This window comes from Oncorhynchus keta, chromosome 14, assembly GCF_023373465.1.
Source record: "Oncorhynchus keta strain PuntledgeMale-10-30-2019 chromosome 14, Oket_V2, whole genome shotgun sequence".
Taxonomy (NCBI): Eukaryota; Metazoa; Chordata; class Actinopteri; order Salmoniformes; family Salmonidae; genus Oncorhynchus; species Oncorhynchus keta.
The window spans coordinates 10103191-10127343 of NC_068434.1; the positions used below are offsets into that span (position 1 = coordinate 10103191).

At 43.7% G+C, this 24153-nt stretch overlaps 1 protein-coding gene across 16 annotated transcripts in view; it reads right to left on the bottom strand.

The window, feature by feature from the left end:
* The window catches only part of si:dkey-215k6.1 (transmembrane protein 132C), a 503239-nt gene that overhangs the window by 245821 nt on the left and 233265 nt on the right, over positions 1–24153 (bottom strand). For all 16 annotated transcript variants that reach the window (XM_052461021.1, XM_052461012.1, XM_052461023.1 and 13 more), the window contains exon 3: positions 21300–21443. In XM_052461021.1, coding sequence (XP_052316981.1) covers positions 21300–21443 — 144 coding nt within the window. The remainder of the gene's footprint in view (positions 1–21299; positions 21444–24153) is intronic.

Here is a 24153-nt window from a genome sequence, read left to right on the forward strand (position 1 = left end):
ATTAATTTAACCCCCAACCTCTTCATTAACCAAACACCACAATTAATTTAACCCCCAACCTCTTCATTGACCAAACACCACAATTAATTTAACCCCCAACCTCTTCATTGACCAAACACCACAATTAATTTAACCCCCAACCTCTTCATTGACCAAACACCACAATGAATTTAACCCCCAACCTCTTCATTGACCAAACACCACAATTAATTTAACCCCCAACCTCTTCATTATCCAAACACCACAATTAATTTAACCCCCAACCTCTTCATTAACCAAACACCACAATTAATTTAACCCCCAACCTCTTCATTGACCAAACACCACAATTAATTTAACCCCCAACCTCTTCATTGACCAAACACCACAATTAATTTAACCCCCAACCTCTTCATTGACCAAACACCACAATGAATTTAATCCTCACCCCACCTAACCACAACAGTCTTCACCTGGCCAGTGCTTAGCGATTATTTATTTTTGAGGTTGGTTCTGTTCCGGTTAAATGATAAAAAAATAATCAAGTTTTTTTATTTCGGTTTCAAACTTCTTTAAAAAAAATATTAAATGCACTATGCATTATGTGGGTTGAATGCTGTAACAACACAGAATAAAACAATGAATATAATTCACATGATGCTAGTAACTGTCCATCACTGCTTATGACCTATTAACCATCATTAATTCACATGATTTAACTTTGATTTCAGTTGTTTTACCTCACGCCCCGAAGCAGCGACCTATCAGTCACCGGCCCAGGCTCCCAACCGCCAGGCCCCGGTCCACCCCCATGAGCCCTGGTCCACCCCCATGAGTCCCGGTCCACTCCCAAGAGCCCGGTCCACCCCAAGAGCCCGGTCCACCCCATGAGCCCGGTCCACCCCCAAGAGCCCGGTCCACCCCCATGAGCCCGGTCCACCCCCAAGAGCCCCGGTCCACCCCAAGAGCCCGGTCCACCCCATGAGCCCCGGTCCACCCCAAGAGCCCGGTCCACCCCCATGAGCCCCGGTCCACCCCCAAGAGCCCCGGTCCACCCCAAGCAGAAAACAACCATGCAAAAACTAAAGACCAAGGACAACAAAAATCATAATAGCCAACTGAATATGTTGGAGGGCATGTATGACACTATTTATGTGTGTGTGTGTTGGACAGTCATTCTATCTCCCGCCCAGCATCTCCACTACCACTTGTCTCCAACTCCACAACCCTCAGCCCATTTTATTTTTATTTTGCCTTTATTTAACTAGGCAAGTTAGTTAAGACCAAATTCTTATTTTCAATGACGGCCTAGGAAGAGTGGGTTAACTGCCTGTTCAGGGGCAGAACAACAGATTTTGTACCTTGTCAGCTCGGGGATTTGAACTTGCAACCTTTCGGTTACTAGTCCAATGCTCTAACCACTAGGCTGCCGCCCCCATCCAACCTATCTCTGCTGGACATCCTCTCAGATTTCTACGCAGGATATATATTTCAACTATGCTGTGATGTTTAACATACAATTTCAATTTATCTAATCAAATAGAATTCCCAGATTACAAGTTGAGGAAAAATACGTTTACTAAGAGTATTAGTATATTATTAATTGACTGACCGGGTCTCTCCAGATCTCCTAACAGTACTATTTCTAGGGTCAATAGATTCATGTTATGCTTTTTCAGCCATTCCTGAACCTGAGCCCAGAAAACGGCTACTGGAGGGCAATACCAGAACAAATGGTCTATTGATTCTCTACCCTCACAACAAAATCTGTAGAGCTGCAATGAATGTGCTCTAAATGTTGTTGGTGGCATGAATTCTGTACAATAATTCTAGCTGAAAAGCACAAAGTCTTGAATATCAACTCATACACCCTGTACCATGGAATCAGTACATCAAAAATCTATTCTCAACTATTTTACAATCTGTAAGGCACAGCTGTCAACATCCTGGTCCTCAAATGAAACTGGTATACTTTCCTATTTATGCTATTTTTATTCCTCTGCCAGTTTTGATCCTTTATATTGGGCAGACAGACCAGTTCCCTACCTCCTCCCGCTGCCACCCTCCTCCTCCAGTAGTGATCCTTTATATTGGGCAGACAGACCAGTTCCCTTCCTCCTCCCGCTGCCACCTGCCTCCTCCAGTATTGATCCTTTATATTGGGCAGACAGACCAGTTCCCTTCCTCCTCCCGCTGCCACCCTCCTCCTCCAGTAGTGATCCTTTATATTGGGCAGACAGACCAGTTCCCTACCTCCTCCCGCTGCCACCTGCCTCCTCCAGTTTTGATCCTTTATATTGGGCAGACAGACCAGTTCCCTTCCTCCTCCCGCTGCCACCTGCCTCCTCCAGTAGTGATCCTTTATATTGGGCAGACAGACCAGTTCCCTTCCTCCTCCCGCTGCCACCCTCCTCCTCCAGTAGTGATCCTTTACATTGGGCAGACAGACCAGTTCCCTTCCTCCTCCCGCTGCCACCCTCCTCCTCCAGTAGTGATCCTTTACATTGGGCAGACAGACCAGTTCCCTTCCTCCTCCCGCTGCCACCTGCCTCCTCCAGTTTTGATCCTTTATATTGGGCAGACAGACCAGTTCCCTTCCTCCTCCCGCTGCCACCTGCCTCCTCCAGTATTGATCCTTTATATTGGGCAGACAGACCAGTTCCCTTCCTCCTCCCACTGCCACCTGCCTCCTCCACTTTTGGGGTAATGCTGTAATCAATTGGTTGTACTCTTGGATTGAGCAGACCTTCCTGTACAATTCTGACAAATCCATACAAGACATAACCATTCCAATTTACAATATAATTGTCCTTCTGTAGCTCAGTTGGTAGAGCATGGCGCTTGTAACGCCAGGGTAGTGGGTTCGATCCCCGGGACCACTCATACGTAGAATGTATGCACACATGACTGAAAGTCGCTTTGGATAAAAGCGTCTGCTAAATGGCATATATATTTATAAAAACAAAATACACCTTTCAAACACATTTTCCATAAATACAGGTCTTTTATCAACCTGTATATTTGAGTTCAGCCACAATATTTGTGTTAACGTGGTTCTGTCTCCTCGGGGCGATGACATTTAAATTGTAGCCGGCTCTGCAACGCTTGTTTGAAGAAGAGAGATACGTTGAAATATGTTCCATTTTCAATTAATCAAAATAAAATGAGACATGGGAATCTGCACAAAGGCAAAAAGGCCATTTTTAAGCTTTTCTTAGTAATCTACTGGAGAACCATATAAGGGTTGAATAAGTGAAGCTTTTAGAAAGAGGTTTAATGCTTTTATATTTAATAATCTCAACTGTATAGATTTTATCTTATTATTTCAATCCAAATGATCATCTAATCTTTACAGAGCTGCTGACTAAGCTGTCTGACAAAATCACTATTTTAGTCGTTCTCAAATAAATCAAATATACTTTTATGACTGCTGAATACCAACTGTCAATCACTTAGATCATGACTGCTGAATACCAACTGTCAATCACTTAGATCATGACTGCTGAATACCAACTGTCAATCACTTAGATCATGACTGCTGAATACCAACTGTCAATCACTTAGATCATGACTGCTGAATACCAACTGTCAATCACTTAGATCATGACTGCTGAATACCAACTGTCAATCACTTAGATCATGACTGCTGAATACCAACTGTCAATCACTTAGATCATGACTGCTGAATACCAACTGTCAATCACTTAGATCATGTATTTTCAGGTAGAGATACCACAAAGAAACGTATCTCTATGTTTCCTCTCTTGATCACTCTTAGTGGTTAGAGCGTTGGGCCAGTAACTGAAAGGTTGCTGGATCGAATCCCCGAGGTGAACAAGGTAAAAATCTGTCGTTTTGCCCCTGAGCAAGGCAGTTAACCCACTGTTCCCCGGGCGCCGAAGACGTGGATGTAAGTTAAGGCAGCCCCCCGCACCACTCTGATTCAGAGGGGTTGGGTTAAATGAGGAAGACACATTTCAGTTGACTGCATTCAGTTGTTCAACTGACTTGTACAGCATTGAGCTTACAGAACAAAATGTAATTAATAATAATTGAACTGAAGTTGGGTAATCGCTCAGCTCTACTTCTTACCCTACCCTTACCCTCACCCTAACCCTTACCCTTACCCTTACTCTTACCCTTACCCTCACCCTAACCCTTACCCTTACCCTTACCCTTACCCTTACTCTTACCCTAACCCTAACCCTAACCCTTACCCTTACCCTTACCCTTACCCTTACCCTCACCCTAACCCTTACCCTTACCCTTACTCTACCCTTACCCTTACCCTAACCCTAACCCTTACCCTTACCCTTACCCTTACCCTTACCCTAACCCTAACCCTAACCCTTACCCTTACCCTTACCCTTACCCTTACCCTTACCCTCACCCTAACCCTTACCTTACCCTTACCCTTACCCTTACCCTTACCCTTACCCTTACCCTAACCCTAACCCTTACCCTTACCCTTACCCTTACCCTAACCCTTACCCTTACCCTAACCCTTACCCTAACCCTTAACCTTACCCTAACCCTTACCTTAACCCTATGCCTTACCTTTACCCTTACCCTTACCCTAACCCTTACCCTTACCCTTACCCTTTACCCTTACCCTTACCCTAACCCTAACCCTGACCCTGACCCTAACCTTCACCTTTACCCTAACCCTTACCCCTTACCCTAACCCATACCCCTTAACCAAACTAACCATAACACTCTCCACCTGGTGGTCGGCACCATGTTCACTACATAGTGCACTACTTTAAAACAAGGCTCATAGTGGAATAGGATGTCATCTCAGATTCACACTCTGCACTGAGCACCTCATTGCCTGCATTATTGAATCTTTTATGTAACGTCAAAAACAGCTCATTCTGCAAAAGTCAACAAACGAACAATCAATTATATGACAGAGTGGTAGCAGAGTATTTTGTTTCAGAAAATGTAAAGATATCAATAATTCATTATTAGCAAATAAAAACGTTGGTCAATATTGTAGGTAGAGGTTTATATTGGGACCATCGTAACATATGTTCTTGTCAATTTAAATAGAGACTATTAGGTTAAACATCTCAGTCCTCTTAAGCAACCATGCTCTTTACAAATCAAGCTGCAGTGTTCCATTTTTGAATGACAGCCGCTTGCCCCCTTTCTATTTCAAATCTTACAGGGTTTTCGCAAACTGCGCAAACTGAGTGTAAAATGGAGCCCTTAGACTTACATGAATGAAAATTGAACACTCGTTAGGAAACACTCGTTAGGAAACACTCGTTAGGAAACACTCGTTAGGAAACACTCATTAGGGAACACTCGTTAGGAAACAATCGTTAGGAAACACTCGTTAGGGAACACTCGTTAGGAAACACTCATTAGGGAACACTCGTTAGGAAACAATCGTTAGGGAACACTCGTTAGGAAACACTCAGTAGGAAACACTCGTTAGGGAACACTCGTTAGGGAACACTCGTTAGGGAACACTCGTTAGGAAACAATCGTTAGGAAACAATCGTTAGGGAACTCGTTAGGAAACACTCGTTAGGAAACACTCGTTAGGAAACACTCGTTAGGGAACAATCGTTAGGGAACACTCGTAAGGAAACACTCGTTAGGGAACACTCGTTAGGAAACACTCGTTAGGGAACACTCGTTAGGGAACACTCGTTAGGAAACACTCGTTAGGGAACACTCGTTAGGAAACACTCGTTAGGAAACACTCGTTAGGAAACAATCATTAGGGAACACTTGTTAGGAAACACTCGTTAGGAAACACTCGTTAGGGAACAATCGTTAGGGAACACTCGTAAGGAAACACTCGTTAGGAAACACTCGTAAGGAAACACTCGTTAGGAAACACTCGTTAGGGAACACTCGTAAGGAAACACTCGTTAGGAAACACTCGTTAGGAAACACTCGTTAGGAAACACTCGTAAGGAAACACTCGTTAGGGAACACTCGTAAGGAAACACTCGTTAGGAAACACTTGTTAGGAAACACTCGTTAGGAAACACTCGTTAGGGAACACTCGTAAGGAAACACTCGTTAGGGAACACTCGTTAGGTAACACTCGTAAGGAAACACTCGTTAGGGAACACTCGTTAGGAAACACTCGTAGGAAATAGGAAACACTCGTTAGGAAACACTCGTTAGGAAACACTCGTTAGGAAACACTCGTTAGGAAACACTCGTTAGGAAACACTCGTTAGGGAACACTCGTTAGGAAACACTCGTTAGGGAACACTCGTTAGGAAACACTCGTTAGGAAACACTCGTTAGGGAACACTCGTTAGGAAACACTCATTAGGAAACACTCGTTAGGAAACACTCGTTAGGAATTGCACGTTACATGTTTGACCCGTGTTTTTCCAACCACGTATTCGGCATGCAGCTTGACACCACCGCTCATTACCCACCTCTTAAACAATTCTTACTTGAATCATGTGCGTTGCCTGTATCTAAATATGCTAAACCAATCAAAATGTATTCATGATCTTAATTCAAGAATTACATCAACGTTACATTGATTTACATGTAATAAACACGTTATGGCTGACCAGCCCATTTGTAATATTCATGAAACATAAAACATGGTTAAGTGAAAATGTAGGATGATTACACAGGATTATGTTTTTCATGTCGAACAATGTACATAAACCGCTATAGTTACTTAACAGCTCTTGATTTGGGATAAATTCTTAACATGTTTTGTAAAAGACACCAAACCTTTTTTAAAATATGAAACATCTCTTATATGTCATCTTTTTTTATTTTATCCAAAGCGACTTACAACAGTTAGGATGTACATTTTCACATCGGTGGCCCCAGCGGGAATCGAACCTGCAACCCTGGTGTTGCTATCACCATGCTCTACCATGCGATTCACACAGGACCATTTCATAGCTACTTGACGATTATCTCTGTGTTCTCTACTTACGACCATATAAGGCTGTGAGTCCTACATGGTCTCCTACGCACTATGTAACATACTTCTGCAGTCTGTCATCCCTCCCTGTCGGAGGAAAATGGCATTTTTATGACTGCACATTATTACTCATTTTATTAAGCACCAGGATATAGAGCAGGGATGGAAAACTGGTGGCCCGCATACCCCCCCAGATCAATTTCCAAAAGTCTTCAACCCCCAAAAAATGTAGCAATAAATAAATGTTGTTTCTATTTATTTTCATTCTTAGGAAATCATTTGGGGGCTCAAATTAATCCTGACAGTTAGAATAGTAGAATACAAAAAGGTGCAATTTCAAAATGTGGTTGTGCATCTGCAGTTTCTCTCTTGTTATGTCAGTCATTCAATTAGCCATGTCAGCTAACTGGAACAATTTCTCTACACCCCGTTGCAAATGTGTAGAATTGCAGAAAATGTACTTTAAAATATACATTTTCCTCCAGACATTACTTGTTTGTAAAGAAAAACTGATCAATAATATATTGTTTGTCTCCATAGAGCATAAATTACGTTACATGTCATTCATGAGCCTTTGTGGTTATTGATCAGTTTTTCTTTACAGACAATATGTTATCTGTTATGATATTTACAGTCCTCTTATTTGTGGCATCATTCAAATAGCACCCGAATGCCTTATGGGCCCTTGTCAATTCACAGAGAACTAGGAAAGCAAGAGAACTGGCTAGTTATCTAACTAGGTATAGTGCTGGAGCTATATGACTGGGACTAGGCTGTATGATAGGGGCTGGGCTATAGAACTGGGCTATATGAGAGGTTACTATATAAATGAGGTTAATATATAGATGAGGTTAATATATAGATGAGGTTAATATATAGATGAGGTTTATATATAGATGAGAGATTAATATATAGATGAGGTTTATATATAGATGAGAGATTAATATATAGATGAGGTTTATATATAGATGAGGTTAATATATAGATCAGATGTCAATATATAGATGAGGTTAATTTATAGATGAGGTTTATATATAGATGAGAGGTCAAATATATAGATGAGGTTAATTTATAGATGAGGTAAATATATAGATGTTTTTTATTTTTTTATTTTTTTTATTTCACCTTTATTTAACCAGGTAAGCAAGTTGAGAACAAGTTCTCATTTACAATTGCGACCTGGCCAAGATAAAGCAAAGCAGTTCCACAGATACAACGACACAGAGTTACACATGGAGTAAAACAAACATACAGTCAATAATACAGTATAAACAAGTCTATATACAATGTGAGCAAATTAGGTGAGAAGTGAGGTAAAGGCAAAAAAGGCCATGGGTCAAAGTAAATACAATATAGCAAGTAAAACGCTGGAATGGTAGTTTTGCAATGGAACAATGTGCAAAGTAGAAATAAAAATAATGGGGTGCAAAGGAGCAAAATAAATACATACATTAAATACAGTTGGGAAAGAGGTAGTTGTTTGGGCTAAATTATAGGTGGGCTATGTACAGGTGCAGTAATCTGTAAGATGCTCTGACAGTTGGTGCTTAAAGCTAGTGAGGGAAATAAGTGTTTCCAGTTTCAGAGATTTTTGTAGTTCGTTCCAGTCATTGGCAGCAGAGAACTGGAAGGAGAGGCGGCCAAAGAAAGAATTGGTTTTGGGGGTGACTAGAGAGATATACCTGCTGGAGTGTGTGCTACAGGTGGGAGATGCTATGGTGACCAGCGAGCTGAGATAAGGGGGGACTTTACCTAGCAGGGTCTTGTAGATGACATGGAGCCAGTGGGTTTGGCGACGAGTATGAAGTGAGGGCCAGCCAACGAGAGCGTACAGGTCGCAATGGTGGGTAGTATATGGGGCTTTGGTGACAAAACGGATTGCACTGTGATAGACTGCATCCAATTTGTTGAGTAGGGTATTGGAGGCTATTTTGTAAATGACATCGCCAAAGTCGAGGATTGGTAGGATGGTCAGTTTTACAAGGGTATGTTTGGCAGCATGAGTGAAGGATGCTTTGTTGCGAAATAGGAAGCCAATTCTAGATTTAACTTTGGATTGGAGATGTTTGATATGGGTCTGGAAGGAGAGTTTACAGTCTAACCAGACACCTAAGTATTTGTAGTTGTCCACGTATTCTAAGTCAGAGCCGTCCAGAGTAATGATATTGGACAGGCGAGTTGTTGGATAGATGAGGTTTATATATAGATGAGAGATTAATATATAGATGAGGTTAATATATAGATGAGAGGTCAATATATAGATGAGGTTAATTTATAGATGAGGTAAATATATAGATGAGGTTAATATATAGATGAGAGGTCAATATATAGATGAGGTTAATTTATAGATGAGGTAAATATATAGATGAGGTTAATATATAGATGAGGTTAATATATAGATTGACATTACATTTACATTTAAGTCATTTAGATGAGGCTCTTATTGATGACAGGTTAAATTATGCATTCACCTTATGACATCCAGTGGAACAGCCACTTTACAATAGTGCATCTAAATCTTTTATAGGGGGAAGGATTAATTTATCCTATGAGGTATTCCTTATAGAGGTGGGGTTTCAGGTGTCTCCGGAAGGTGGTGATTGACTCCGCTGTCCTGGCGTCGTGGGGAGTTTGTTCCACCATTGGGGGCCAGAGCAGTTAACAGTTTTGATGGGCTGAGGGGAACTGTACATCCTCAGTGGTAGGGAGGTAAAGCAGGCCAGAGGTGGATGATACGCAGTGCCCTTGTTTGGGTGTAGGGCCTGATCAGAGCCTGGAGGTACTGAGGTTAGTTAAATATATAGATGAGGCATAATACGTAGATGACAGGTTAATTTATAGATTAGGTAAATATATAGATGAGGTTAATATATTGATGAGTTAAATACTGTATATAGATCAGGTTAATATATAGATGAGGTAAATCTATAGATGAGGTTAATATATAGATGAGAGGTTAATATATAGATGAGAGGTTAATATATAGATGAGGAAAATATATAGATGAGGTTAATATATAGATGAGGTTAATATATAGATGAGGTTTATATATAGATGAGGTTTATATATAGATGTTATCCCTGATTATCCCTGATGTCCTTACACAGCTCTCTTGTCTTGGCCATTGTGGAGAGGTTGAAATCTGTTTGATTGAGTGTGTGGACAGGTGTCTTTTATACAGGTAACAAGTTCAAACAGGTGCAGTTAATACCGGTAATGAGTGGAGAACAGGAAGGCTTCTTAAAGAAAAACTAACAGGTCTGTGAGAGCCAGAATTCATACTGGTTGGTAGGTGATCAAATACTTATGTCATGCAGTAAAATGCAAATTAATTACTTACAAATCATACAATGTGATTTTCTGGATTTTTGTTTTAGATTCCGTCTCTCACCGTTGAAGTGTACCTATGATAAAAAATTACAGACCTCTACATGCTTTGTAAGTAGGACAACCTGCAAAATCGGCAGTGTATCAAATACTTGTTCTCCCCACTGGAGCTGAGCGATTAATAAATACAGCTGGAAAAAAATGAAGAGACCACTGCAAAGTTACCAGATTCTCTGGATTTACTATTTATAGGTAAGTGTTTGGGTAAAAAAAAAAAAAATGTTTTTTTCTTTAAACTACTGACAGCATTTCTCTCTAATTCCAGATAAAAAATATTGTCATTGTCACGTTCTGACCTTAGTTCTTTTGTTATGTCTTTGTTTTAGTATGGTCAGGGCGTGAGTTGGGTGAGTTGTCTATGTTGCTTTTTCTATGTGGTGTTTTTGTGTTTGGCCTGGTATGGTTCTCAATCAGAGGCAGGTGTCGTTAGTTGTCTCTGATTGAGAATCATACTTAGGTAGCCTTTTCCCACCTGTGTTTCGTGGGTGATTGTTTTCTGGTTTGTGTATTCACCGTACAGGACTGTTTTGTTTAGTTTGTCCTCGTTATCTTGTTTTTGTGTTCATGATAATAAATGATCAATATGGACACTTACCACGCTGCACATTGGTCCTCCTCTTACCACGCTGCACATTGGTCCTCCTCTTCTTCCATCACAGATGAGCGTTACAGAGTCATTTAGAGTATTTCTAAATGACAACCAGTCAAAATAACCAAAAATATGCACTGTTGTCAGACCCCGAATAATGCAATGAAAATAAGTTTATATTCATTTTTAAACAACACAATACTAATGTTTTCACTCAATATTTGGTGGAATAGCCCTGATTTTCAATCACAGGTTTCATGCGTCTTGACATGCTCTCCACCAGTCTTTCACATCGATGTTGGGCGATTGAAGCAGCTCGGCTTTGTTTGATGGCTTGTGACAATCCATATTCCTCTTGATCACATTCCAGAGGTTTTCAATGGGGTTCAGGTCTGGAGATTTAGCTGGCCATGACAGGGTCTTGATCTGGTGGTCCTCCATCCACACATTGATTGACCAGGCTATGTGGCATGGAGCATTGTCCCATGACAGGGTCTTGATCTGGTGGTCCTCCATCCACACATTGATTGACCTGGCTGTGTGGCATGGAGCATTGTCCCATGACAGGGTCTTGATCTGGTGGTCCTCCATCCACACTTTGATTGACCTGGCTGTGTGGCATGGAGTATTGTCCTGCTGGAAAAAACTATCCTCAGACAAGGGGAACATTGTCAAAGCAGAAGGAAGCAAGTTTTCTTCCAGGACAACCTTGTACGTGGCTTGATTCATGCGTCCTTAACAAAGACAAATCTGCCTGATTTATATCCTTCCTGTTTGGCCCTGTCCGGGGGTGTCCTCGGATGGGGCCACAGTGTCTCCTGACCCCTCCTGTCTCAGCCTCCAGTATTTATGCTGCAGTAGTTTATGTGTCGGGGGCTAGGGTCAGTTTGTTATATCTGGAGTACTTCTCCTGTCCTATTCGGTGTCCTGTGTGAATCTAAGTGTGCGTTCTCTAATTCTCTCCTTCTCTCTTTCTTTCTCTCTCTCGGAGGACCTGAGCCCTAGGACCATGCCCCAGGACTACCTGACATGATGACTCCTTGCTGTCCCCAGTCCACCTGGCCATGCTGCTGCTCCAGTTTCAACTGGCCTGGGCCCTAGGACCATGTCCCAGGACTACCTGACATGAGGACTCCTTGCTGTCCCCAGTCCACCTGGCCATGCTCCTGCTCCAGTTTCAACTGTTCTGCCTTACTATTATTCAACCATGCTGGGTCATTTATGAACATTTGAACATCTTGGCCACGTTCTGTTATAATCTCCACCCGGCACAGCCAAAGAGGACTGGCCACCCCACATATGCTCTCTCTAATTCTCTCTTTCTTTCTCTCTCTCTCGGAGGACCTGAGCCCTAGGACAGTGCCCCAGGACTACCTGACATGATGGCTCCTTGCTGTCCCCATTCCACCTGACTGCTGCTGCTCCAGTTTCAACTGTTCTGCCTTATTATTATTCGACCATGCTGGTCATTTATGAACATTTGAACATCTTGGTCATGTTCTGTTATAATCTCTACCCGGCACAGCCAGAAGAGGACTGGCCACCCCACATAGCCCGGTTCCTCTCTAGGTTTCTTCCTAGGTTTTGGCCTTTCTAGGGAGTTTTTCCTAGCCACCGTGCTTTTACACCTGCATTGTTTGCTGTTTGGGGTTTTAGGCTGGGTTTCTGTACAGCACTTTGAGATATCAGCTGATGTACGAAGGGCTATATAAATAAATTTGATTTGATTTGATTTGATTTGATTTGATTCCAGCCTTGTTGAACCACCCCAGATCATCACTGATCCTCCACCAAATGTCACAGTGGGTGCGAGACCTGGAGAGGCCTACAAGCCACAGTGTTTCACACCCACTGTGAAATTTGGTGGAGGATCAGTGTCACCTTCCCAACAAGTCAAACGTGGTGGAGGATCGATACCACCTTTCCAACAAGTCATTTCTGCCCTGCTATAGCTGCCAAGGTCAACTGTTAGTGCTGTTATTGTAAAGTGGAAATGTCTTGGAGCAACAACGGCTCAGCCGCAAAGTGGTAGGACACACAAGCTCACAAAATGGGAACACTGAGTGCTGAAGAGAGTAGCACGTCTATCCTCAGTTGCAACATTCACTTCCCGTGTTCCAAACTGCCTCTGGAAGCAACGTCAGCACAATAACTGTTTGTCGGGAGCTTCATAAAACGGGTTTCCATGGCCAAGCAGCTGCACACAAGCCTAAGATCACCATAAGCTTCACCATCTGGCAGGCCGACGGACGGATCTGGGTTTGGCGGATGCCATGAGAACGCTACCTGCCCCAATGTATAGTGCCAACTGTAAAGTTTGGTGGAGTTGGCATAATGCTCTGGTGCTGTTTTTCATGGTTTTTCATGATTTGGGCTTGGCCCCTTAGTTCCAGTGAAGTGAAATATTAATGCTACAGCATACAAGACATTATAGATGATTCTGTGCTTCCAACTTTGTGTAAACAGTTTGAGAAGGCCCTTTCCTCTCATTAATATATTAACCTCTCATCAATATATTCACCTCATCTATACAATAAACTCTCAAATACAGTTGAAGTCGGAAGTTTACATACACTTAGGTTGGAGTCATTAAAACTCGTTTTTCAACCACTCCACACATTTCTTGTCAACAAACTATAGTTTTCGCAAGTCGGTTAGGACATCTACTTTGTGCATGACACATGTAATCTTTTCAACAATTGTTTACAGACAGATTATTTGACTTATAATTCAATGTATCACAATACCAGTGGGGCAGAAGTTTACATACACTAAGTTGACTGTGCCTTTAAACAGCTTGGAAAATTCCAGAAAATGATGTCATGGCTTTAGAAGCTTCTGATAGGCTAATTGAGTCAATTGGAGGTGTATCTGCGGATGTATTTCAAGGCCTACCTTCAAACTCTGTGCCTCTTTGCTTGACATCATGGGAAAATCAAAATAAATCCTCAGAAAAAAATTGTAGACTTCCATAAGTCTGGTTCATCCTTGGGAGCAATTTCCAAACGCCTGAAAGTACCGCGTTCATCTGTACAAACAATAGTACACAAGTATGAACACCATGGGACCACGCAGCTGTCATACCGCTCAGGAAGTCGACACGTTCTGTCTCCTAGAGATGAACATACGATGGTGCGAAAAGTACAAATCAATCCCAGAACAACAGCAAAGGACCTTGTGAAGGAGCTGGAGGAAAAAGGTACAAAAGTATCTATATCCACAGTAAAACAAGTCCTATATCGACATAACCTGAAAGGCCGCTCAGCAAGGAAGAAGCCACTGCTCCAAAACCGCCATAAAAAAGCCAGACTACGGTTTGCAACTGCACATGGGGACAAAGATCATACATTTTGGAGAAATGTCCCCTGGTCTAATGAAACAAAAATAGAGCTGTATCAGACCAGACCATAACTCCGCATTACAGTCGTCTGTCATCACGGTAACCTCAGGGCCAGTATTCAGGAAGTGTCTCTGAGTAGGAATGCTGATCTAGGATCAGGTACCACCATGTCCATGTATTCTTATTCATTATGAGCTAAGAGGCTAAACTGAGATGCTTTATGTAGATGGGTGGATCCAAACCTCTCATTCTCTAACGCCCCACACCCACACTAGTCACACTGAAGAAAAAAAACAAAGCGTTTTTTTACGAGACAGAACATATCACGAGTCACATTTAATTGTGTTTCACAACTTATAATGATGAAAAACACAGAACCAGCAGGAATTCATTTCAGTCTGTATGTCCCTTACAGCAAATCAATAAGGTGGAAGATGGAGATATCTCACACACCATGTATGTGAAAACATTCAGCTCCCATCGAATGTACCATGTCTAAAAACAAAAAGGTTTGCAAACAAAACATCTAATCAAGCGCATGTGCACTCATGTATTCAGACCAGAGCATTTGAGCAGAGATGAGGAGTTGGAAATCCTGCTCATCCTCTACATTTCCTTTCCAACCACTCATCCTCTACGTTTCTCCAACCACTCATCCTCTACATTTCCTTTCCAACAGCTCATCCTCTACATTTCCTTTACAACCACTCATCCTCTACGTTTCTCCAACCACTCATCCTCTACATTTCCTTTCCAACCACTCATCCTCTACGTTTCCTTTCCTACCACTCATCCTCTACGTTTCTCCAACTGCTCATCCTCTACATTTCCTTTACAACCGCTCATCCTCTACATTTCCTTTCCAACCGCTCATCCTCTACGTTTCTCCAACCACTCATCCTCTACATTTCCTTTCCAACCACTCATCCTCTACGTTTCTTCAACCACTCATCCTCTACATTTCCTTTCCAACAGCTCATCCTCTACATTTCCTTTCCAACCACTCATCCTCTACGTTTCCTTTCCTACCACTCATCCTCTACGTTTCTCCAACCACTCATCCTCTACGTTTCTCAAACCACTCATCCTCTACGTTTCTCCAACCACTCATCCTCTACGTTTCCTTTCCAACCGCTCATCCTCTACATTTCCTTTCCAACCGCTCATCCTCTACGTTTCCTTTCCAACCACTCATCCTCTACGTTTCCTTTACAACCACTCATCCTCTACGTTTCTCCAACCACTCATCCTCTACGTTTCTCCAACCACTCATCCTCTACGTTTCCTTTCCAACCACTCATCCTCTACGTTTCCTTTCCAACCGCTCATCCTCTACGTTTCTCCAACCACTCATCCTCTACGTTTCTCCAACCACTCATCCTCTACATTTCCTTTCCAACCACTCATCCTCTACGTTTCCTTTCCAACCGTTCATCCTCTACATTTCCTTTACAACCATTCATCCTCTACGTTTCTCCAACCACTCATCCTCTACATTTCCTTTACAACCGCTCATCCTCTACGTTTCCTTTCCTACCACTCATCCTCTACGTTTCTCCAACTGCTCATCCTCTACATTTCCTTTACAACCACTCATCCTCTACGTTTCCTTTCCAACCGCTCATCCTCTACATTTCCTTTCCAACCGCTCATCCTCTACGTTTCTCCAACTGCTCATCCTCTACGTTTCTCCAACTGCTCATCCTCTACGTTTCTCCAACTGCTCATCCTCTACATTTCCTTTCCAACCACTCATCCTCTACGTTTCTCCAACCACTCATCCTCTATGTTTCCTTTCCTACCCCTCATCCTCTACGTTTCCTTTCCAACCACTCATCCTCTACGTTTCCTTTCCAACCGCTCATCCTCTACGTTTCTCCAACCACTCATCCTCTACGTTTCTCCAACCACTCATCCTCTACGTTTCCTTTCCAACTGCCCATCCTCTACGTTTCTCCAACCACTCATCCTCTATGTTTCTCCAACCACTCATCCTCTACGTTTCTCCAACCACTCATCCTCTACGTTTCTCCAACCACTCATCCTCTACGTTTCCTTTCCTACCACTCATCCTCTACGTTTCTCCAACCACTCATCCTCTACGTTTCTCCAACCACTCATCCTCTACGTTTCTCCAACCACTCATCCTCTACGTTTCCTTTCCAACCACTCATCCTCTACGTTTCCTTTCCAACCGCCCATCCTCCACATTTCCTTTACAACCGCTCATCCTCTACGTTTCCTTTCCTTACCGCTCATCCTCTACGTTTCTCCAACCACTCATCCTCTACGTTTCCTTTCCTACCGCTCATCCTCTAAGTTTCCTTTCCAACCGCTCATCCTCTACGTTTCCTTTCCTTACCGCTCATCCTCTACGTTTCTCCAACCACTCATCCTCTACGTTTCCTTTCCTACCGCTCATCCTCTAAGTTTCCTTTCCAACCGCTCATCCTCTACGTTTCCTTTCCTTACCGCTCATCCTCTACGTTTCTCCAACCACTCATCCTCTACGTTTCCTTTCCTACCGCTCATCCTCTAAGTTTCCTTTCCAACCGCTCCACACTCACAGGGGGAAAAAACTGCCATTCCAAATTCACTCCATTCATTAAAATCCCAATTTAACCAACACATCTATTGTTGTGACTACCTGGATCTACCATTTTGGTTTAGAAGTATTGAATCCAAACCATATGATTTCAATTAAAAGTATTTGAATACACAACATGAAAAGATGAATGTAAGAAATGCACATAATTTCAAATAGGCTACATGTCATATTACACATCATATAAACACTGTAAATAGGTCAGGAGCCAGACAGGGAGCCTAAGAAGGAACAAAAATGAATTATTGAGGCTATATTAATATTAGCCTATTATTGAAATCATTTCAAGACAAAAAAGAAATACATTGTGAAGCATTTGCGAGTGTGACACACTAGCCTGCCATAAACATTAAGCGTTCAGCATTTAAACAACATTTAGTTGTATTCAATTATTATAGTCTAGAAATTGCGCATAAAGGCTGTGACTTACTTAGAATTAAATAAAAAATGATATGACAAAGGCCTTATTAGGCCTTTGAATTCACTTTTAGAAACATGAGTTTGGCCAGAGTCCGTGGCTTCAGGCTCTCCGACGGTGCTTGGAGAGAAGGACAGCAGCGGAATATACCCTCTCTGAGCTTACAGAGCCACTGGCGAGGCTCAACACCCTTCAGGCTCTCCGACGGTGCTTGGAGAGAAGGACAGCAGCGGAATATACCCTCTCTGAGCTTACAGAGCCACTGACGAGGCTCAACACCCTTCAGGCTCTCCGACGGTGCTTGGAGAGAAGGACAGCAGCGGAATATACCCTCTCTGAGCTTACAGAGCCACTGGGGAGGCTCAACACACTTCAGGCTCTCCGACGGTGCTTGGAGAGAAGGACAGCAGAGGAAAATACCCTCTCTGTGCTTACAGAGCCACTGGAGAGGCTCAACACCCTTCGGGCAAACTCTTGCCAGTCTTGTCAGGGATGCAGAGTTGTTTTTGTATTTGTCTATAGGTAGGCCTAAAGGATTTTAGGCAAAATAACCCAATCAAAACAGAAAGATCCTTGAAAGAGGTAGTATGTCATCAGGCCTATTGATCCAACATCAATGATTGTCTATTGTATAGATAAAATAGAACCAAAATTAGCCAAACTTTTAAGAGGTCAGATTTCTTTTATTTTATAAATACTTTGCTACAACAACACACTTAGTTATCTACCCACCTCATTCCTTTCTGTTAGGATGTGCATGTAGTAAGTACACTATCATGTCTTTTCAGATTCCACAATGATTCTTTAATGGTGGACACTACATCACCACACTCCCTCTCTTTAGTAGTGGACACTACATCACCACACTCCCTCTCTTGCTCTTGGTCCTAATCTTTGTAAGTCACCTTGATTTTGCTCCTGAGTATTTTATGTTTCTTTATGAAAATATTTAGTGAACTCCATGAGTTCTTGCTAAAGCAAGTCGCTATAGCAGCACACAAGTAGACAACAAATGCATGCTGGGCCGGGCACACCCTGAGTTTGTTAAATGAAGTCAGCGCTACTGGAGCGAAATTGGAGCGGGCGAGAAGGACAACGCTCCAGCCAGCACTCAGCTCCACTCACATACTCGAATTCAGACTAGCCAGCACTCAGCTCCACTCACATACTCTAATTCAGACTAGCCAGCACTCAGCTCCACTCACATACTCTAATTCAGACTAGCCAGCACTCAGCTCCACTCACATACTCTAATTCAGACTAGCCAGCACTCAGCTCCACTCACATACTCTAATTCAGACTAGCCAGCACTCAGCTCCACTCACATACTCTAATTCAGACTAGCCAGCACTCAGCTCCACTCACATACTCTAATTCAGACTAGCCAGCACTCAGCTCCACTCACATACTCTAATTCAGACTAGCCAGCACTCAGCTCCACTCACATACTCTAATTCAGACTAGCCAGCACTCAGCTCCACTCACATACTCTAATTCAGACTAGCCAGCACGCAGCTCCACGCACATACTCTAATTCAGACTAGCCAGCACTCAGCTCCACGCACATACTTTAATTCAGACTAGCCAGCACTAACACAATGGAGATATTGACAAAATGCTGTCTGAATACCTACTAAAACGTTTTGTGCAACTCCCCTGTTAGCTATGTAGCATTTATACGTCTGAATGGTCTACGCAATATCATCATCATCCAGGAGGCATCTATGGTTTTGTTGAATCTAGCAACTATGCCAGCCTCCTTCAGTCAAACCCTGGGCACCAACCAACAACCCAAGTTGTTCAATTAACTAGAAACCAGACAGAAGAAAACAAGCTGAGACGGGGAGGGAACTTCCTGAATTTGTCCAATAAGAAACGTTGCAAAAGCCTACACATTGAGGGCAAGTGTGACTCGTTAGCCCAGGGTTAACAAATGCTTGTGTGAACTAATCTAGCCCCGGGTCAGTCTAGCCTGGGGCTTAGAACAATGCAGTGTAGAATGGCCTACGGAGGAACTAGGGGAACTGGAGATGACTACTCAGAGTTTACACACTGAGGAACTAGTGGAACGGAAGTTGCCAGTTATATATGCAACAACAGCAGGGAATCTCAAATCTCACCTCCACACCAGTCCGAGTTCTTCTTCTACCTACAAAACCTGCCATGGGGCTTTCTGGTTTTCCTCTAGGGTTGACTAGAGCCTAACCCACCACCCTTACTATCCTGGTCCCCTACCGTGTAACTGATCCTCCTCCCTCATCCTCCTCTCTTCTCTCTCCGTCCTCCTCCCTCATCCTCCTCTCTTCTCTCTCCGTCATTCTCCCACGTCCTCCTCCCTCATCCTCCTCTCTACTCTCTCCATCCTTCTCCCACGTCCTCCCTCATCCTCCTCTCTTCTCTCTTCGTCCTTCTCCCACGTCCTCCTCCCTCATCCTCCTCTCTTCTCTCTCCATCCTTCTCCCACGTCCTCCTCCCTCATCCTCCTCTCTTCTCTCTCCTCCCTTCTCCCACGTCCTCCTCCCTCATACTCCTCCCTCGCCCTCCTCCCTCATCCTCCTCTCTTCTCTCTCCTCCCTTCTTCTACGTCCTCCTCCCTCATCATCCTCCCTCGTCCTCCTCCCTCATCCTCCTCTCTTCTCTCTCCGTCCTTCTCCCACGTCCTCCTCCCTTATCCTCCTCCCTCGTCCTCCTGCCTCATCCTTCTCCTTCCACCCTTCTCGAGAGCCGGTGAAAGACTCGATGTTCGCCATACGACCCGGCAAACAAATCTACGTTCCACCCTCTTCATTTTGTAACTATTATGAAAGTAGTTGCAACGGGCTATTGGCAACAACTGAATCGGAGGAAGCATTAAAGTGCCAGAACCAATTTTCTCCAGCATATAAAAACCCGAAGTACGAGGACTGAGCAATTACCGGCCGGCCTGACAGATTTAGTATGACACTGGGGTCATACATTTCCAGTGCAGCTTGTCAGCAGAGGAGAGGGTGGGAGGAGGAGGGAGGAGGATGAGGGACGAGGAGGGAGGGGTCGCTCACTCTAGGCTTTAGCCAACAGCTAACAGGCCTGCATAAATCCAGAGCAATCCACACTCAACCCTCCACCCCAGTCCGCCAATTAGACATCTCCCAGCACAGGCCCCCTGCCGCCCCCTTAAACCCAACCCCCTCACTCTCCATATTCACCTGTGAGGTGAGGCGAGGTTAAGGTTTAGCGCTCCACTCTGAGCTACCAGAAGCCTGTAGTGCTGATCCCGACCTTCGATCCTGTGCTGTCCCCGTGGGGCTGACGTTTTCAAATCAAACTAGTAGTTTTATGTAGCCAGTACCTGTAATACTCTAAATTTGAATTTGTAAACTTACTTTTTTTATTTTGACCTTTATTTAACTAAGCAAGTCAGTTAAGAACAAATTCTTATTTACAATGACGGCATACCCCGGTCAAACCCTAACCCGGACGACGCTGGGCCAATTGTGCGCTGCCCTATGGGACTCCCGATCACGGCTGATTGTAATACAGCCTGGAATCAAACCAGGGTCTGTAGTGACGCCTCTAGCACTGAGATGCAGTGCCTTAGACCGCTGTGATACAGCCTGGAATCAAACCAGTGTCTGTAGTGATGCCTCTAGCACTGAGATGCAGTGCCTTAGACCGCTGTGATACAGCCTGGAATCAAACCAGTGTCTGTAGTGATGCCTCTAGCACTGAGATGCAGTGCCTTAGACTGCTGTGATACAGCCTGGAATCAAACCAGTGTCTGTAGTGATGCCTCTAGCACTGAGATGCAGTGCCTTAGACTGCTGTGATACAGCCTGGAATCAAACCAGTGTCTGTAGTGATGCCTCTAGCACTGAGATGCAGTGCCTTAAACCGCTGCGCCACTCGGGAGCCCGAGTGGGCAATCTGCAAACATAACATCTAGTGATCAAGACTAAATTCCTGTGTGTCCAGTAGGTCTGTCCAGTAATCAGTTGATAAGACGGCATGGATAACGTAATCTGTCCAACCATTAGGAGTAAATAACAGCATTATATTGTCATAGTGTTTTGAAAAGGCTCCTACCTTTCCCCTGTAGAGCTGGCCTTCCTCTGGCAGAACACGGACAATGAGGGACTTCCGGGTAGCGTTTCCTGTTTGATCTCCCAGGCAGAAGCCACATTGCTGGGCTTCACTGACACAAAGTTGACTCCTTGTTTGAACAGGGCTCTGGAGATGGGAAGCATGAACATGGTTAAGGCCAATAATACAGCACAGTAGACAGGCTCTGGAGACACACACACACACACACACACACACACACACACACACACACACACACACACACACACACACACACACACACACACACACACACACACACACACACACACACACACACGTGCATTCGTTAACACAATTCTTTAAAAAAAAAAATCAATGGCAGTCATTTGCCAACAGCTTTTGTGACAGCTTACAATCGTGTTGACATCATTTAAACCCTTATGCATAGCAAAGATAATTTGAGAACATTTCATATCTCTGATTGGTATGTAATGTGATCCTCCATGGAGAATGTGTCTGTCTGTCTGTCGGGGGTGAAGGATGTCTCCTTCCTCCCGTACTGTCCAGAATCCCGCCCTCTCCCCTCCTTCTCCCCCTCCCAAGTTTCCTTTAATACAGCCTCGGCTGACTCCGCTATTCATCACCTTGACAAGATACTCTGGGAGTTTATTAAAGGAGCAAGTTATTAGAAGGTGCCAATGACCTTGGCAAGAGCACCGACGGAAAAAATAAGAAACTTCCTTTCAAAAGAAACCCACAACCCCTTCTTTTGTCTCAGTTTTTTCCTTGTGTCTTGCCAGAGACTGCTGTTGTGTCACGCTTTCCTTGCTGTTTGTCGAGAACAAGAAGGGTCCTTTGGGCTTGGGAGATCCCGCGCTCGACTCGAAAATGCACTTTTCCTTCAGAACTCTTCCAAACAGTTTGGGAAAATACTTTATTTTAAGGACAAAATTGCTCCCAGTGGCTTGTGGGACAGAAAAAAAAGCAACCACAGTCCCCAAAACCATTCTTTCATCATTTAAGACCATTGTTAAGTAAAACCAATGTCTCTCCTTTTAGAGGACTGTTTCAACTATTTTATTTTACTTCTCATGTCCCTTTATAACAATTTACTTCCAAGGACCTTACAGTAAAACATAGTCTGTAAAAAAAAATTGAGACTGAAAGCAACGAAATAAAAATCTATAAACTGTAAATTATGTACTAGAACTGAACTGCGGAGGAGGGTAATGAAAATATAACCCAGTCTGGCTATATTCTGGAAAGCATTGGACTTTTCTAACATCTTTTCATGACAAGGTTGCCAATAAAACACAGACAGTCAATCAAGTACTCACCCACAAGATAAAACAACATATACTGTATGTATAGGGGTCGACGTGTATGTTTTCACAACTACAGTGTGTGAATCGGTAAAATCAACTCTATGTTATAGATCATAGGTTACATAGAGATGTAAGGTATTACGCCAAACAGTACATGCCTCATTACTGTAACGACAGCACACTCTACACCTCGCTCCGAATTAGTGTCCCAACTAAGTACAGACATTCTGCCCTACTGTCCTGACTGAGTGCAGACATTCTCCCCTACTGTCCTGACTGAGTACAGCCATTCTCCCCTACTGTTCTGACTGAGTACAGACATTCTCCCCTACTGTCCTGACTGAGTACAAACATTCTCCCCTACTGTCCTGACTGAGTACAGACATTCTCCCCTACTGTCCTGACTGAGTACAGACATTCTCCCCTACTGTCCTGACTGAGTACAAACATTCTTCCCTACTGTCCTGACTGAGTGCAGACATTCTCCCCTACTGTCCTGACTGAGTGCAGACATTCTGTCCTGACTGAGTACAGACATTCTCCCCTACTGTTCTGACTGAGTAGACATTCTCCCCTACTGTCCTGACTGAGTGCAGACATTCTGTCCTGACTGAGTACAGACATTCTCCCCTACTGTTCTGACTGAGTACAGACATTCTCCCTTACTGTCCTGACTGAGTACAGACATTCTCCCCTACTGTCCTGACTGAGTACAGACATTCTCCCCTACTGTCCTGACTGAGTGCAGACATTCTCCCCTACTGTTCTGACTGAGTACAGACATTCTCCCTTACTGTCCTGACTGAGTACAGACATTCTCCCCTACTGTCCTGACTGAGTACAGACATTCTGTCCTGACTGAGTACAGACATTCTCCCCTACTGTTCTGACTGAGTACAGACATTCTCCCCTACTGTCCTGACTGAGTACAGACATTCTCCCCTACTGTCCTGACTGAGTACAGACATTCTGTCCTGACTGAGTACAGACATTCTCCCCTACTGTTCTGACTGAGTACAGACATTCTCCCCTACTGTCCTGACTGAGTACAGACATTCTCCCCTACTGTCCTGACTAAGTACAGACATTCTCCCCTACTGTCCTGACTGAGTACAGACATTCTCCCCTACTGTCCTGACTGAGTACAGACATTCTCCCCTACTGTCCTGACTGAGTACAAACATTCTCCCCTACTGTCCTGACTGAGTACAGACATTCTCCCCTACTGTCCTGACTGAGTACAAACATTCTCCACTACTGTCCTGACTGAGTACAGACATTCTCCCCTACTGTCCTGACTGACATTATCAACCTTTAATGCAGAGGGAGTGTGTGTGTGCGTGCGTGCGTGCGTGCGTGCGTGTGTGTGTGTGTGCGTGCGTGCGTGTGTGCGTGTGTGTGTGACACAGCAGTGAGACAAGGTCCTGTCCATCACACACCAAACCCAGACATGATGGGAGCCGAGGGAAGGGACACTCCAGGACTCCAGAGGTCTGTCAACACAGGCACCAGGCAGCTCCTGACAGCCCAGACATTAAAGACAGTCAACA